The 17,574-nt window shown below is 38.5% G+C and overlaps 2 protein-coding genes across 2 annotated transcripts; both read left to right on the top strand.

Moving 5' to 3' along the window:
- Nucleotides 1-3,194: 3,194 nt before the first annotated feature.
- Nucleotides 3,195-6,736, top strand: LOC101309835 (histone deacetylase 6-like). The gene is made up of 6 exons (XM_004299084.1): nt 3,195-3,731; nt 4,380-4,820; nt 4,942-5,084; nt 5,795-5,885; nt 5,975-6,105; nt 6,370-6,736. Exons 1-6 carry the CDS (start codon nt 3,195-3,197, stop codon nt 6,419-6,421), a joined length of 1,395 nt encoding a protein of 464 aa, XP_004299132.1. The 3' UTR covers nt 6,422-6,736.
- A 160-nt stretch (nt 6,737-6,896) lies between these two features.
- On the top strand, nt 6,897-10,262 carry LOC101309060 (probable spermidine synthase-like). Its single transcript, XM_004300957.1, has 2 exons — nt 6,897-7,891; nt 10,214-10,262. Exon 1 carries the CDS (start codon nt 6,897-6,899, stop codon nt 7,884-7,886), a length of 990 nt encoding a protein of 329 aa, XP_004301005.1. The 3' UTR covers nt 7,887-7,891; nt 10,214-10,262.
- The last annotated feature ends 7,312 nt before the right edge of the window (nt 10,263-17,574 follow it).

Genomic DNA, 17,574 nt, shown 5'->3' with positions numbered 1-17,574 from the left:
GTCAACATGTAACACATATTAATATTACTTGAACTATGTTTCGTAATAACAATTTTTAAGATAAAATTTCTTCGGGGATATCCGATAAAATTGAAACGATACATAGAATATTAGCATGTTTCCGGCATAAAGATGACACACATAAATCGAGAAATAATCTAATTTTTTTTTAAAAAGAAAAAAATCTTTGAAACGAAGCATTCATTTTATATAAGCAAGCAGAAGAATATACAGTACGTTTGTGTTGTCTGCAAATTTTCAAGTTGAGGATTTGGAGCTTTAAAAACTCCAAACTGATCAGAAATCCAATCTAAAACGAGCTGTCATTGGATTAATTAACTAGATATTCAAGTTGCTTAATTTAGCAGGATTGGACTAAAAAACTAACTGTAATTGAACTAAATGATTAGATTCTAAACCATCTAATTAACTACCGCAATAAACTATTCAATACACCAATGTGTGTATAAAACAATCATCATACTTATTCATATTTTTTCATGCTCGTAAAATGCGTCACACGAGTTTGTGGTACGTTTCATAGGGGGCCTCCACTACTAACCATGTATATGATCGATGTTCATTAGTCCTATCCCTAATTAAGGACCACAAGACTTATGAGTACCTTACAATCGTACAGTGTAATTATATAAATGTGTGACATATCATACATATTGAAACAGACATTGGCTAGCTTGGAACCAGTGGTACATATATATCATATATGGTTTGTTTCAATTGTATATCCTATAAAAGGCAGAGTCCTTTTCACGAAAGTCTGCATCGACCAACAAGCAGCTAGAGAGAGCTTCCTTTTCAAGAGATTATGATGATCGCAGAATGATAGTGAAAGTAAAGCCATGGAAACCCCATTTCTTTGCCTTCATCCTTGCCCCAAATGATTAGCTCCCTTGCCCAGCTAGCCCTCTCTCTTTTTATTTGTCTCCATAAAAATATATGTAGGTGTATATTTCTGATCAGAGAATATTTCATTGTCGTCAAGGAATTGAGCTACTTCTTTCTCCGTCCAACTTTCATACCACCGTACCGGTCAATTAAGACGACACCTTCACTTTTGGGGACATCACTCTTTTTATGGTGAAGAAATAATATGCATATATGAGTGTCCGATGCCTTACATTCCAAAGTCCAAACAGACTAGTGAGATCGACATAGGTCTTCAGTGTACGGTGTGTGAATACGTGATACCATGTTGATGGTTAAAATATATGATTTAAATATATATACATGCATTTATGTTTGTGTTGTCCTAACAAATAAAAAGTTAAAACTGTATTTATGTGTTGCGCGTCATATATATAAGAATTTTTATGAAGATTGATAAAAAAACCTAGATAACGGAATGTGCATTTTCATTGATATTAGTTGTATTTTTCAAATAATAAGCCAACGTTAACACAACTGTTTAATTACAGTATGAGATTTGAATGGATATTGCCGACAGGGGATCAAAGAGACCTAATAAACATGTAATCTAAAACGAAATTAATGAAAGAAGAAAACATGATTACCGGACATACCTAAAGTTTGCTAAAAGTCGTAGAACACATCAAATACAATTTTAATCGCTCGAATAAGAACATAAGTGCATGGTTGATCTTTGCAAGCACGAGCAAAGAAACTTGATGAGGATCTTGTTAGAAATGTTTTAACTTGTAAGTTTTATCACTAATGAATTAGATTAAGACTAAGAATTGGGATCGATAAGCAAAATGGTTCTCATGATGGCTCTTTTCCTTTGTGTGCAGGTTGTTTTAGTGGGGATATCTTATCACACTAATTGTCATACTTAACTTTAATTGGGGGTGATTAACTTCCTCGGTCCCCTTTCAGTCCATCCATACATCAAATCCGGTAATCCACTACAAATTTTTCAAGTCAAAAGTTGCAATTAGAGTGCCTTGAGAAGTTAAACCTTCCCACGTCTAATCACTCAATCACAAAGCCAAGGGATAATCCTGATTAATATTCAGGTCTCCAATTGATAACAAAGTTCTTGATTTGACACCAGTACGATTCTAAGTTTCTAACTCGGTTCACATGGTTCTTGATGGTTTAAGAGAGGCAAAATAACATGTACTTAACTATATTAGTTCCATAATACAAATTATGCCTTCTCATAAGCCCATCGTTTATAGCATATTGATCTTATATTCTAAAAAAGAACGAGGTTAATAAACTAAAATAACTAATTACTAAATTATTAAAAAAACCACCCTAACGCTTAAGTTCTAATTCTAGACACTGTTGTTTGCGGCTTTACTTGTGAAGCCCTTAACATTTAGCTTAGTTGTATGTCACCGCATTTTTTTTCTTTATATGGGGCTAAAATATAGAGGTTGTTTCACATTGCATTTATTTTGTTACTGTTAGTATCCTCCAAAATCTCACATCACATTAGTTTACCTATTAGTTTGTTGACAATAAGTGTTTTTATTTGATCCTTACCAAAGTAGCAAAAACCATTTTATTTTGTCACACCATGATATTTTATGTGACATGACAAACATACAAATATTGTTGCTTGTTCAAGAGCAAAAGTGTAAGATCCAGGCGCTCATAACGCATAACTTATATATGATTTGACCAAACAATTTAGTCGCATTCCAAGAAACAAAGACATGATGTACGCTCTAATCCAACCCTTTAGATTTTGACACCATATTTTGTAAACAAATTAACAAAGCTAAAACCGCAAGTACATATTAATCTAACAACAATACGTCGAATCGTGTTACCTCGTGTCATGTATATACTTGCTTACAAGTCACAAGCACACGTTACTGAACTAGGTCTATAATACACATGTACATCATAGTGCATATCACTATGTTATGTACTAAATCTTGTGTTGAAATGGAATGAGTTTTGGTCAACAGAGGCTACTTTTCACTTGTATTTGAGATTTTGTGTCCATCAAACTCATTCCATTTCAACACAAGATTTAGTACATAACCTAGTTTGGGCCAAACAACAGATAATAAACCCAGCCCAACGCAGTTTCAAAGAAAGTTGAAAAGACACAAGACTAACCCGTTTTTTGCCTTACACCCGACCCGAAAGTCCATCTAAATTACGACTAGTCGTAGGCTCGAAGCCACTAGACTCTTCACTCTTTTATTGCAGAAGAAGAGAGGAGAGGAGCAAAGCGAGAGAGAGAGACTCAGCCAGCGATGATGGACTCAAGCGGAGCTTCACTGCCGTCGGGCCCCGACGCAACGAAGCGGCGCGTGAGCTACTTCTACGAGCCCACCGTCGGCGACTACTACTACGGCCAAGGCCACCCCATGAAGCCCCACCGCATCCGCATGGCCCACAACCTGATCGTCCACTACGGCCTCCACCGCCGCATGGAGATCAACCGCCCCTTCCCCGCCGCCCCCGCCGACATCAGAAAGTTCCACTCCGACGACTACGTCGACTTCCTCGCCTCCGTCTCCCCCGAAACCCTCTCCGACGCCGTCCACTCCCGCCACCTCAAGCGCTTCAACGTCGGCGAGGACTGCCCCGTCTTCGACGGCCTCTTCGGCTTCTGCCAGGCCTCCTCCGGCGGCTCTATCGGCGCCGCCGTCAAGCTGAACCGGACCGACTGCGATATCGCCATCAATTGGGCCGGCGGTCTCCACCATGCCAAGAAGTCTGAGGCCTCAGGGTTTTGCTACGTCAACGACATCGTGCTCGGCATTCTGGAGCTTCTCAAGGTTCACAGGGTAATATTTCACATTCTATTAACCCTAATCGTTTATCTTAGGTTTAAGAAATGATTTGTTACTCTAACTTTAGGTTGATTTCTATGTGTGGAGTAGTTACTACACTTGCATTCAGTAATTTTTGCTTTGATTTGATACTAGAAAAGTAAATGTGATTCTAGGTTTTTACTGTGGTAGCGGCATTTGGTGATTTAGAGTTACAAGCAAGTAATGTAGGGCTAGGAAAGTTGAATTAGATGAAAATTGGAATCAAAATGATATTTAGTTGTGCAACTGTCAATACAGGAAAGTTTTTACTGTACTTCATCTCCTTTGGGGTTTCTGCTTGTTAAGTAAGAGTGCTAGGTGCTTGTTACTGTGAGAGAGGGCTTGTAGTTACTTGGCTATGCTATTTCTTAGTTGTTGTATGCTCGTTTGCCTTTAATAGCTTGGAAGTAATTTGGGGTCACTAATGTTGAAAGTGATAAACTTTTGAATGACTGATAAGTGATAACTACTGGTGAATGTGAGATATGTTTCTATCCCGATGATGCTGTATACGTATGGTTGAAGTGTCAACCTGTTTTTCGTTCATCTATTGTATCAAATGGTTTCGTTGTTTTATTGTTTATATAATTGCTTATGGGTCTGGTAATTCTTGCTGCACAGCGTGTTCTTTATATAGACATTGATGTGCACCACGGAGATGGAGTTGAGGAGGCATTTTACACCACTGACAGGGTAATGACCGTGTCCTTCCATAAGTTTGGCGATTTCTTTCCAGGGACTGGGCATATCAAGGATGTCGGAGCAGGGCCTGGGAAAAATTATGCCTTGAATGTCCCACTGAATGATGGCATGGATGACGAGAATTTTCGGAGTCTGTTTAGGCCCCTCATCCAGAAGGTCATGGAGATGTATCAGCCAGATGCAGTTGTTCTTCAGTGTGGAGCAGATTCACTGTCTGGTGATCGGTTGGGGTGCTTCAACTTATCTGTCAAAGGTCATGCTGATTGTCTTCGCTATCTTCGTTCATTCAATGTTCCTTTGATGGTTTTGGGCGGTGGAGGATACACGATCAGGAATGTTGCTCGTTGCTGGTGCTATGAGGTTTATCTCACGTATTCCTTTCCATTTTGATACACCATAACATCTTGTATTTGTTTTAATTATTTTTGAAATCTATGTATGTGATGAGATGTTAATATGAGTACACATCTGTTTGTAACAGACAGCTGTTGCTGTTGGGGTGGAGCCTGAAAATAAACTGCCTTACAATGAATACTATGAGTATTTTGGCCCAGATTACACTCTACACGTTGACACTTGCAACATGGAGAACCTAAACACACCCAAAGACATGGAGAATATAAGGTGAGTTTGTTGCACTACTTATAACAGCTGGTGGTAATGACTGTATTATAGTGTTGTTTACTTCAAATCTTTACTCTTAATTGGTGACTGTGGATGCTGGAATATGAAATCTATCCAAATTGATATTGAAAGACTTTTAAAAGGATAATTACAGATGTACATGTCAAATATGCATTGACTGAGAAATGTTTGTGGTAGAATCCTGTGGTCTGAACTTTAGAATTTTCGTAATATATTGCAAACTGGAAACAGCTCATCCCAAGTAATTTGGCTATTGGAGGTAACTTGGACAGTGTTTGTGCTTAATGGTTCTCAGATTTTGATAATATTTTGCAATGGGACCTAGAATTCTCTCAAAGTTTGTTTTTTACGAATGTCCCACAAGCAATCTTAGTTTTCCATTGAAAAACTACCTACCTGACTATCTCTCAACTTTTGGTTTTATCTATTCCTCACCTTCTTCACACAGTGACTTTGGCCTGTTAGGTATCTGTTTTCAATTCAACTTGTTGTCTCATTTTAAATATGGTGTTTGCACCTTTTTTTATTGCTGTACCAAATTCCATATATGTGCTGTTTCCTTTCTCGAGAGTTTGTAATTTTTTGGACTTTGAAAAGAAAGTTTAGCTTGGAAACATATGTTGAGAATGCTGGGCTGTTGATGTTCAATTCACTGTGCGAATTTTGTCATTGATTATTATCTTCCCTAGGAATACACTGCTGGAGCAACTCTCTAGGTTACCTCATACACCAAGTGTCCCTTTCCAGACAACACCACCAATTACAGAAGTCCCAGAGGAGGTTTGTAACCAGTGAGAAAATAATTGGATTCTTTTCATGTTTTCATTGTCCTTGTTTCTAAACCTTACTACTGGTTTGAGTGGATGTAGGCAGAAGAGCGCATGGACCACAGACCAAAGCGTCGCATTTGGGATGGCGTGGACTATGATTCTGATCCGGATGACGATGATGAGAAGCCTTGGAATCCTGCTGGTCTCCGTGGTTTTGATATGGGAATGAGGTTAGGGTTCTGTATTCATACGTGTTGTTTTTGTTTCTTGTCTTATTATTGAACTTTAGTTTTCTGTGGGTTTTCGGAGATGCAGTTTGATATGGTTATGCATTAGAAAGATAAATACACTGCAGGTTTTCAATTTCATTCAGACTTGCAGTCTCAAAACACTGTATATATATATGATGTTTCCTCTGATAAAAGTGAGGTTTATTTTCATCTATCTAATTACCTGACCCCATCTAATACCATGGTTTGCAATTGTCAATACAGGGATGATCCTGATGAGATGGAAGAAGATGAAGATCATCCTCCGTGTTGTTAGCTTGGATTTCTGTAGCTAATCGTCTTCTTACCCTGTATCACGTAGACAAGTCTTCCCCATACCGTAAAACATTTTATGAAGGACCGAGCTCAATTCTCAAGTCATATCGATATATTAGAAAGACATAAATTTAGAGTAGGCTGTAGGCACAGTTCAATCGCCCCTTGACTCCTTGTGGTTTGTTACATTGAGCCCTTATGTCTGGTATTACCTTGTGTAAAACCTAAACAGTTTGGTTCACAGATGAATATCAATACTCACAATGTGCAGAGTTAACCCTTCTCGTTATTCTAAAGATTAGCATCTTTTATAGTCTCTGTGTCTGAGCTACTGTTTCTTTTCTATTTGTTTTTTAGTTTTTGATTTTTGATTTTACTTACCTATTTATTATTATATATACTGTATTGGAGCCCCCGCCCTTTTTTCATTATCTTTGCGCGAGAGAGAGAGGCTGAGGCAGTGAAAGCAATCAGCAATGTCCCTCTTGCAAAACCTCCTCCAAATTCGACCGTTGATTCTCTCCCCGACTCAAACCTCCCCCAACTCTTTCTTACCCAGAAACCACCATTGCCATCCCAAACCACCTCCAAAGCCAATCCATTTCCACCCATCAACACCCAAATGCCAGCAGACCCACCACTCCAGCCGCCAGCCCAAAACCCAAGACAGCATCCCCGCCGAGGAGGTCAAAGTGCTTGCCAAGTTCAAGTCCAGGTTCAATTACATCCGTGTCCTCGAAGTCTCTCGGAGAGCCGACCACCCTTTCGCCGGCTCCAGGCTCCTCCTTCTAGACGTCCCTGGAAACATCCACAGCATCTCCTACATCTTCAAGAACCTCACCAACACTTACTTCGACGTTTTCGCCACCTTGCCGCCAATTCTGCCTCCCGGGCCAATCGCCATTCTCGGGTTCGGAGCGGGCACGGCCGCCCGGTCCATTCTGGAGCTCTACCCCCAAGGTGTGGTTCATGGCTGGGAGATTGACCCCACTGTGGTTGCTGTGGCTAGAGAGTACTTTGGCCTTTTGAAACTCGAAAGGCAGTTCCCGGATCGGCTTGTAATCCATATCGGAGACGCGTTTAAGGCCTCGTCGAAAGATGGATTTGCCGGAATCTTGGTGGATTTGTTTTCCAATGGGAGATTGGTCCCGGAGCTTCAAGACGCCAATACTTGGGAGATGCTCACCAGGCGTTTGAGAAAAGGCGGGAGAGTGATGGTGAATGTGGGAGGTAGTTGTGTGGAGGCTGAGGACTCGGAGATAGATGGGAAGGTGGTTATGGAAGAGACTTTGAAGGCTATGCATCAGGTTTTCGGCAACAAGCTGTTTGTGTTGAGCCTTGGGACCCGGCAGGAGGATAGCTCTATTGCTCTTACTGGTGATGTGCCTGATGTTGAGGCTTGGAAGAAGGCGCTGCCGCCTTCCCTAGCTGGTTATGTCGATATGTGGAAGGCTTATCGTGGTTAGAACTGGTACGCTTTACTTCCTTGTTTCAGTGGCTAGTCTGGTTTGTGTGTTTACTGAAAGTGTTCATTAGGTAGTCTGTTGATTCTAGTCATGTAGTTGGCATATTTTTCCTGTTTGATTCCACATTGATAATTTGATATAATATATACATTGTACCCTATCTACAATATTGCTTCTACGAGTCCTGGTAATGGATCTTAGACCCTGTTGTGCATCCCATATAAGTAGGAGCCAAGTAGGAATTCAAGAAGCCGTAGATGAAAACTAGTTTTACACTCGATTTAAGATCTTATCAATCTCTGTGTTGCCAATCCATGTCACGCAGAGGACATACATTGCCAAAATCAACTGCTCAATTTAAGGCCAGAGCATTAGTTGCTGATATCCACTTTTCCTTCCGTAAATTTTCAACTTGGTATTCTTTTTGTGGTTTTTGGTTTTTCTGAGCAAACCTGATGGAACAGTTGACTTCAAAGCGAAGACAAAATCCAGCTGTTTATCCTAATCCAGTTTTTGTGGGAGGCTTCTATCGATGGGGAGGTCATGACAAGGACTATGAGGATTCGTTTCTGCTCAGCTTCATTCTACACTTGCTATGTGGAAATCAAAGTCAAATTATGGTGTCATATATTACTTTGCCTTTCCATGAAAGAAAGGGAAGCAATATGTGAAGTTGAAGTCAACTATTTTCCTAACCCTAACTATAGACAACCCATCCTCCTACCAAATCCTCCTTATATAAAACCAGAACAGTAATCAAATCAAACGATTATTTAGCTCAAGCAGTGAGTCTATAAAGCTTTCTTCAATATTTTCAATATCCTAGCATCATAACAAACCGTTCACGCTGAAAAGCTCTAGAAGTATTTGAATCTTGCTCTCAATGATGAGTAGTTATTTGGTTTTAGCCGTGGTTGCTATTTCTCTTCTTGTGGGTATTTTACCCGCAACTTCTGCATTATCTCCTCATGGTAATAAGATTTTCTCACCCCATTGCTTTTACTTTTTTTTTTTTTTTCCCCCCTTAATGCATTATTCTCTACATATATCGTAGAGAAACCATTAATATGATACCATTGAAAGATTCTGACTATTAGTATCAGTTGCTTGCTGTGATTATTTTATGGGTGAAGGAGGTGAGAAGAGTTTATGGAATATTGACCGTAGGGATGGCCTGAGGAAGATAATTGGAAGGAGAGAAGGTAACTTTGGATATCAAGGTGACACTGTTTTCACCAAAACAAATCCCACCCGCAGCCTAAGAACAATCAGATCCCCACCACCTGCACCCTTTAAAAGTCAACCAGGATCACAGCGTGATGCTGCACCTCCTTCATCCGTTTCATGATGGCTATATGTGTGTTTACATATTCTGCGGATGTTCATGATTCCCTTGGGAAGTTTCTGTTTCGATTTTGTTGCCTAATTTGCTCTTCCATTTGGCTTCATGGTCTCTAGACAATAATCTAGTCGAGTGAAAGTAACTTGAATTGCTTATATGAGTGAGGGTAAAGTATTTAATCTGTTGAATGTTTTCTTCAGAATATGTAGAATCCATTAATCTCTGCAATTTTACAAGGATCAATCCTAATATATAATTATATCTCTGCAATTTGGATATCTTGTTCTTTTATAAATAAAATGATGCGAGAGGTTAGTACAGAGCAGGTAACAATAGACAAACAGGCACACATACAATTAGTCAGGGCAACTTTCACAAGGATTAATCCAGATACTATCTCTGCAATTTCGGGGTATTATTGCCTTCCATGAAAGCAAGGGATATAAAACTTGAAGTCGAAGTCAACTTTGTATTTCCCTCAACCTAACAGTAGATAATCCTCTTTAGTCTTTACCAAACCCTTATTAAAATATAACCATAATAGTAATTAATACATACTTGAGCACTTATACAGCTTAAGCAGTGAATCTATAAATCTTTCTTCATGGTTATCAATATCCTACTATCATGACAAAACATTTACACTGAAAGGCACTACAAGTTCTTGAATTCTGCTTTTCGTGATGAGTGGTTTTCCGAAGAAGTTGATTTTAGCTGCAGTTGCTATATATCTTCTTGTGGGTTTTCTACCTGCAGTATCTTCTCATGGTAATAATGCCTTCCCTACCCCAGCATGTCTTGGTGAAATTCATACTTTACTGTTCATTCTAATTGCATCCTTCATCTAACATATGTTCTAGAGAGTAGAGAGTAGAGAAATTATGAGGTTTTACTTTTTTGCATGCACCATGTTTTCAATAATCAAACATTCGGGATATTAATATTAGTTGCTTGCGGTGATTTTCTTTTGGGTGAACTGGTGAAGGAGGTGAGAGGAGCTTATGGCATGTTGATTGTAGAGATGGCAAGATATTTGGAAGAAGAGAAGGCAACTTTGGATGTCAAGGTCACATTGATAGCATGAAAACAAAGCCCATCCGTAGTTTAAGAACAACCATATCCCCACCACCTCCGCCCTTTAAAAGGCCACCCGGAAAACAGGGTGCTCCACCTCCTCCATCTGATTAATGATGGCTATGTATGTTTAATAATCTGCAGATCTTGATCATTCCCTTGGAAGTTTTTGTTTCAACTTTGTTGCCTCATTTGCAAGTCCATTTGGCTTTGTGGTCTCTAGACATAAGCTACTCGAGTGAAGTAGTTTGAATTCCTTGTATGAGTGAGAGTAGAACTGTAGAAGTATGTAAATCTGATGAATTTTTTCTTCAGTATATATAATCCATTAATCTCTGCAATTAATTTGTTCAGTATATATAATCCATTAGGGTGTCTTGTTCTTTATCAATAGAATGATGCAAGGTTAGAACACAGCAGGTAGCATATGCCACACAGACATTTAATCCCAGCCACTTTCACAAGGATTAACACAAATACTATATCTCTGCAACTTGGGGTATTATTCATTATGAGGAAGATTATGCAGGGTTGAAACAGAAAATCAAATATTATATGTGAAACACACAAATGAACATAATTCATACCAATTTTTTGATTGGCAAGTGGATGGATTTGGGAGTTTGATATATTCTTAGATAACATATTAGTCTACTTAAATTGCCATTAGTACAATGGATAGCTGCAAAATTTAACCTTTTAAGTATTGAAGGGCATGTAATCAAGACTTTTGATTGTCATGAAAACTCGAAATCAATGCACAATAAGCTGTTTATTTACTCCAGCCATGCATGTATAATATATATACCTCGCCGTTGCCATAGAGACCTTTGGCCTTTGCCGAATTCAAAGGCTATACTTATTAGTCTATTGGAAACGCATTCAAAGCTAGCAATAGAGAGTTAGAGACGGATTCCTGGGGTTGGTATTTGTTTTCTTGAGGTAGTTATGCTCACAAGGTGTTTGTAAATGCGGGAGAATAAGAGTGGATTTAGGTAGTAGCAGCAGCTGTGCAGAGGCAGAGGACTCGGGGGTTCATATGGGAAAGTGGGTCTGGAAGATGCTTTGAAGGCTATTGCTTCAGGTTTTCAGTGACAAACTTTTCGTATTGAGCCTTGGATATTTCTCTTACTGAGTTGTAGAAATTAACCAAAACATTTTGTAGTCTACCACGATAGGTGTTATTATTTCATTCCTTACGCACTGGAGAGCTTGTCAATCCCTCTATTGTATAGCATGGTCTTCTAGTTCTTGGTTCTGACTTCTGAAGCAGATAGGAGATTATGAATACTACTACGTACACTATACTGCAAAAGTCTAACAGTGGTGTTATACCGATTATTTACCATTACTTTGAATTCATCATCTTGCATACAGATTCATTAGTCAAAATGAGCAGCCTATATTCATCAGAAACCACAGTCCTTTAGTGCTAATATTTCCTCTCACTGGCAAAAGAAATCATTAGCTTCATTACCAACTTGGTGTTCTTTTTTGTGGTTTTTGGTTTTTGCTATCAACTTGTCGGAATTGTTGACTTCAAATCAGAGAAAGAACCATCTGTTTAAATTTAAATACCAGTTTTCGATCTAGTATGCTTCTGTCTTGTCGTAATGGACAGGTCATGCGAAGAATCTTACCAGTCCTCACTCACTAGCTAGCTCTAGATTTAGTACTTGGAAAATCGAAGTCAAAATTGTGTCTATATAATAGTCCTTTTGCTTCTCTGAAAGTGAGGGAACTACTCTGAAGTCGAAGTCAACTTCTTATTTTCCTCAACCTACCCATAAAGGCATAAACAATCAAACACTGACTAATGGAAAACAGCAAGTATAATATATATAATCAAACAAAATATAGCTTGAATGGAGAATCTATAAATTTTGCTTCATGGTATTATCCTAGAGCATACACTGAATACAAGTTCCTGTTTCCTGCTTTGCAAGATGGGTGGTTTTCCGGCGAAGTTGGTTTTAGTTTTAGTAGCTGTATATCTTCTTCTCGGACTTTTACCTGAAACTTCTGCTTTACTTCATCATGGTAATATAACTTCCTTCCTCCTGATCACTAATTGGTTTAATTTCATTCCTTTTGTAAATATTACTGTGATTTTCTTATTGTTAGCCGAAGATGGTGAGAAGAGTGTATGGCATGTTGACTGCAGACATGGCTTGATGAAGATACATGGAAGAAAACAAGGTAGCTTTGGATGTCAAAATGGCATCGTCAAAAAGGAAATAGTGCCAACTCGTAGCCTAAGAGTAATGGTGACATCAAGAGCGCCACCTTCACCAGTTAAAAACAAAGCAACATCACAGCATGTTGCTGCAGTACCTCCTTCATCCATTGCTTGAAGGCTAACTATGTTAATGTATTCTGTGGACGTTTATCATTTCCTATGATGTTTTTTGTTTTTGGTTTTTTGGTAAAGATGTTGGAACTGTTACTTTCAAAGAAAATGAGTGGATTGCTATGTTTGTGGAGTCTTCAATTCTTCTCATACAGACCTCGGGAACCTCAATTTTGAAAAATCTTACGCATTAACCATCTTTTAATGTTTCACCCAATTTCAGCCAAAACTTGTTGTAGCACATGAGTTTTGGAGAAATTTCATTTTTTCTGAACCTCTAGTTTTTTCTCATTCATGTGTATATATATATATCACCTAAGATCTATTTAACCATTGTAGCATCAATAGCCCATGGCTTTTATCATTTTACTCGCAATCTAGCCTAAATGACTCACGACAACTTTGTTTGGTAAAGGTGTTAAAACTGTTACTTTCAGAGGAACTGAGTGAATTGCCATGCTTGTGGGGTCTTCAATTCTTCTCATACTGACTTCGGGAACCTCAATTTTGAAAAATCTTAAGTGTTACCCAACTTTTCAAGTTTCACCCAATCTCACCCAACTTCACGTGTTGGAAAGGGTTTAGGGTTTAGGGTTGAAGTTGAAGTCAACTATTTTCCTAAGCCTAACTATAGACGACTCATCCTCCTTAAATAAAACCAGAACAGTAATCAAATCAAACGATTATTTAGCTCAAGCAGTGAGTCTATAAAGCTCTCTTCAATATTTTCAATATCCTAGCATCATAACAAACCGTTCACGCTGAAAAGCTCTAGAAGTATTCGAATCTTGCTCTCAATGATGAGTAGTTATTTGGTTTTAGCCATGGTTGCAATTTTTCTTGTTGTGGGTATTTTACCCGCAACTTCTGCATTATCTCCTCATGGTAATAAGACTTTCTCACCCCACTGCTTTACCTCTTTTTTCTTTCTTTCTTTCTCTACATATATTGTAGAGAAACCATGACATTTTAATTTGTTTTCTTTAATATGATATCATTGAAAGATTCTGACTGTGAGTATCAGTTGCTTTCTGTGATTATCTTATGGGTGAAGGAGGTAAGAAGAGTTTATGGAGTATTGACCATAGAGATGGCTTGAGGAAGATAACTGGAAGGAGAGAAGGTAACATTGGATATCAAGGTGACACTGTTAGCACAAAAACAAAGCCCACCCGCAGCCTAAGAACAACCCTTTCCCCACCACCTGCACCCTTGAAAAGTCAACCAGGATCACAGCGTGATGCTGCGCATGCACCTCTTTCATCTGTTTCATGATGGCTATGTGTGTTTACGTATTCTGCTGATGTTCATAATCCCCTCGGGAAGTTTCTGTTTCGATTTTGTTGCCTCATTTGTTGCTTCGCTGTTCCATTTGTTTCAGTGACTGGTGTGATTGTGCGTTCACTGAACTTTTCATTAGGCAATGTGATGAGGCTATTCCATATAGTTGGCATGTTTTCTTCTTTCAATCGGACATTGATAATTCGATAATACAATACATTGCAGCCTAGCTATTTGCTAATCATATGAATTCTAGAGCCTACAATAACATGTATGTCAATCTCTTCTATTCTTTTTGTTGTTTTTGTTGTTTACAAGCAACTTCATGGAACTGTTGACCTCAGAGTGAAGACAGAATCCAGCTGTATATCCTAATCCACCAGTTTTTGTGGGATGCTTCTATTTTGTTCTGATGGAGAGGTCCTCGTTAGAAAACTAGCTGTACACTTAATTAGTATGTGAAAATTTGGAATCCAGAGTAGTGTCTATGCCTTCCATGAAAAGCAAGAGAAATAAAACTTGAAGCCGAAGTCAACTCCATATTTTCCTCAACCTAACAATAGATTATCCTCCTTACCAAACCCTAATTAAATAAAATCATAATAGTAATTATTAGTTTATTACATACTTGAGCACTTATACAGCTTATGCAGTGAATCTATAAATCTTTCTTCATGGTTATCAATATCCTAGGATCATTTACGCTGAAAGGCACTACGGAGGCGTTTGGTGACTTGGACTAGATAGGATATATAATGAAATCTTGTTCAAACCTGACAAGATTGGATATGTGGATATCCGGCCTCTTATCAAATACAGCGTTTGGTAAAGTGTATAATTTGCTGGTTAAGATAAGCCAAAAACAGAGAATCTCAACAATTTTCTTCTTTATTATCATTTTTTTTTCTTCTTTTTCTCTCATGTCCGTAATCTAATTTTTTCCCATTTCTCTTGCCAAGCACAAACAACTGATATAAAAATAAAAATAAAATTGAAATCACTCATAAATCAAGTACAAAATTTACTCTAGTAAATCAAAGTAGACCAAAGCAAACTACAGATGTACTGATCAGCAGAGTTCAAGACAAAAACCAATAGTAAGACAAAAAATTGGGTGATGAACTAAGAAATAAGCTGAGTAATGAACTCCATCTTTTCTTCCTCTTTATCAAGAGCGTGGAAAAGCTCAACATAATCAGACATTAGAATCTTCAATGCTTTGATTCAGTTTGTCGTATAAATGTTTAACTTTAACAGCTTCAATTCTTTTCCAGTTTTCCGGCGAGGAGGGAAAGTGGTCAGGGATGCTGCTGGAGTCTTCTGGGGTGGAGGCGCGCCGTCGCCGGCGCCGAAGGGTGGAGAACGGACGGACGTCCGCACTTTAAGCCGAGTGCGGACGTCCGCTCTACATCCTCTCTGATGATATATACACACACACACACGTATAGTTTGAGAGAGAGAATTACCAGAAAGTACATCATTAGTTACACCATCATTTGCAGTAGGAGCGCACCAAACCCTGCATCCAACAGATACATCATTATAAACAACCAAAATAAGCGTCAGACTTATATATGCCTATCAAAGTGAACACAAATGAAGCGCTAATCCATACAAATAACACTTTGATCATATGATTAAACAAAGGCTATAGCTCTGGTGAGCCAACTGCTTGTAACCAAAAAACAGCTTATAAACCCACTTTTCTCTTTATACTACTTAGTTATTCGATATACACCAATTGTCATAAGCAAAAGATTTCTTATCAACTTGTACGTTTACACTTCCAGCCATTCAAAAAATTCAAGTTAAAGACAAAAACCAAAGAAGAACCGATTCTTCTACTTTTTTCTCTAGATATCATAAACCAAACAAATATGTCATCCATAACAACAATTGAGAAAGAGAGCTCACCAGAAGATAAACGAATACGTGATGCCATGAGCCCAGATCTGTAAACAATAGAACACAAATCGAATTATTCAAATATTCATATTACCCATGAATTAAATTTCACAATACAACATCAAATTTGAGAGAAAGATTCATTGCGTAGGACTAAAGTTGAATCTCATATAGCTACAAATCAAAAACCACAAACATGAGTTAGCTCTGAAGAAAGCTTACCCGAAAAACAATTCCACGAGATCAGCGACGGTGGAAGACAGTCGGAGGCCGTCGAAAACGATCACTGGAAATTTAATGGAGCAGGTACGATGATGAGATGGTCGTAGATTCGCAGAGGAAGAGAAGCTATGATAGTTTCGGCTTTTGTTGAACGAAGCTGGATAAATTTTATAACACCTTCTTAACTGGATTTGTAATCCATGTTGTACAGGAATTAAATTTTCCGGCCCAAGCATGTCTGGGCCTCCAAACATGTCATGTAGCCAGATTGGAATATTTTAATGAAGTCCGTGTCTTATATCCGGTGTAACAAACACCTCCTACAAGTTCTTGGATTCTGCTTTCCGTGATGAGTGGTTTTCCGAAGAAGTTGATTTTAGCTGCAGTTGCTATATATCTTCTTGTGGGTTTTCTACCTGCATTTTCTGCTGTTCATTCTGCTGTATCTTCTCATGGTATTAATGCCTTCCCTCCCCCAGCATGACTTGTGAATCAAGTTCATGCTGTACTGTTCATTCTATTTGCATCCTTTTGTCTAACATATGTTCTAGAAAATTAAGCGTTCGGGCTATTAATATTAGTTGCTTGCTGTGATTTTCTTATGCATGGGTGAATTGGTGAAGGAGGTGAGAGGAGCTTATGGCATATTGACTGTAGAGATGGCAAGATATTTGGAAGAAGAGAAGGCAACTTTGGATGTCAAGGTGACACTGTTAGCATGAAAACAAATCCCACCCGCAGTTTAAGAGCAACCCCATCCCCACCACCTTCGCCCTCTAAAAGTAAAGCCGGAAAACAACAGGGTGCTCCGCCTCCTTCATCTGTTGCATGACGGCTATGTATCACATGTTTATGTATTTCGCAGATGTTGATCATTTCTTTGCAAGTTTTTGTTTCAACTTTGTTGCCTCATTTGCAAGTCCATTTGGCTTTTGTGGTCTTAGACATATAAGCTACTTGGGTGAAAGTAGTTTGAATTCTTTGTACGAGTGACAGTAAAAAAAATATGTAAAACAATTTAACTTTAAAATAATATCTTTCGTCTTTAAATTTACGATCAACGGTGATTAAACATGACAGGCCTGCTCACCTGCGGGAGTGTTTTTTCGGGATAAAAAAGGACAGATCATCTATGACCTTTGGATTTAAATGAAGCAGATCTTATGGCTTAAAGAAACTCCACCCCAATTCGTCAGTCCACACCAGGTAACACTCACCTATCTTCATTCCTTTCTCTCTCCTTTTCTCTCTCTATAACAGCACCACCACCACACAACTCCGACGAAGAGCATCGACGTCGTTCCCACCAAACTTGAGAGTTGAGAATTTTTGGATCATTACCGTTCACAATTGAAGAAACCCAAAGAATCAGACCACAATTTCCATAAGTTAAGATAGAAAAGCAAATAATTTTGGGGGATATTCTTAGTTTAGAAAATAATGAATCTGGGATTCGATTCAACCCAAAAATCGTGAATATGAAATTTTACACATCCAACAATATAGCTTTGGTA

This window comes from Fragaria vesca, linkage group LG5 (genome assembly GCF_000184155.1).
Source record: "Fragaria vesca subsp. vesca linkage group LG5, FraVesHawaii_1.0, whole genome shotgun sequence".
In the NCBI taxonomy this organism is placed as follows: domain Eukaryota; kingdom Viridiplantae; phylum Streptophyta; class Magnoliopsida; order Rosales; family Rosaceae; genus Fragaria; species Fragaria vesca.
This window is presented reverse-complemented; position numbering and strand designations above follow the sequence as displayed.

Excerpts from the sequence above, each read along its gene's own strand:
- LOC101309835 (XM_004299084.1), top strand. The coding sequence starts at position 3,195 with ATGATGGACTCAAGCGGAGCTTCACTGCCGTCGGGCCCCGACGCAACG. Across the intron at positions 5,085-5,794 it reads AAAGACATGGAGAATATAAG|GAATACACTGCTGGAGCAAC; the intron begins GTGAGTTTGTTG and ends TATCTTCCCTAG. Across the intron at positions 6,106-6,369 it reads GGTTTTGATATGGGAATGAG|GGATGATCCTGATGAGATGG; the intron begins GTTAGGGTTCTG and ends TTGTCAATACAG.
- LOC101309060 (XM_004300957.1), top strand. The coding sequence starts at position 6,897 with ATGTCCCTCTTGCAAAACCTCCTCCAAATTCGACCGTTGATTCTCTCC.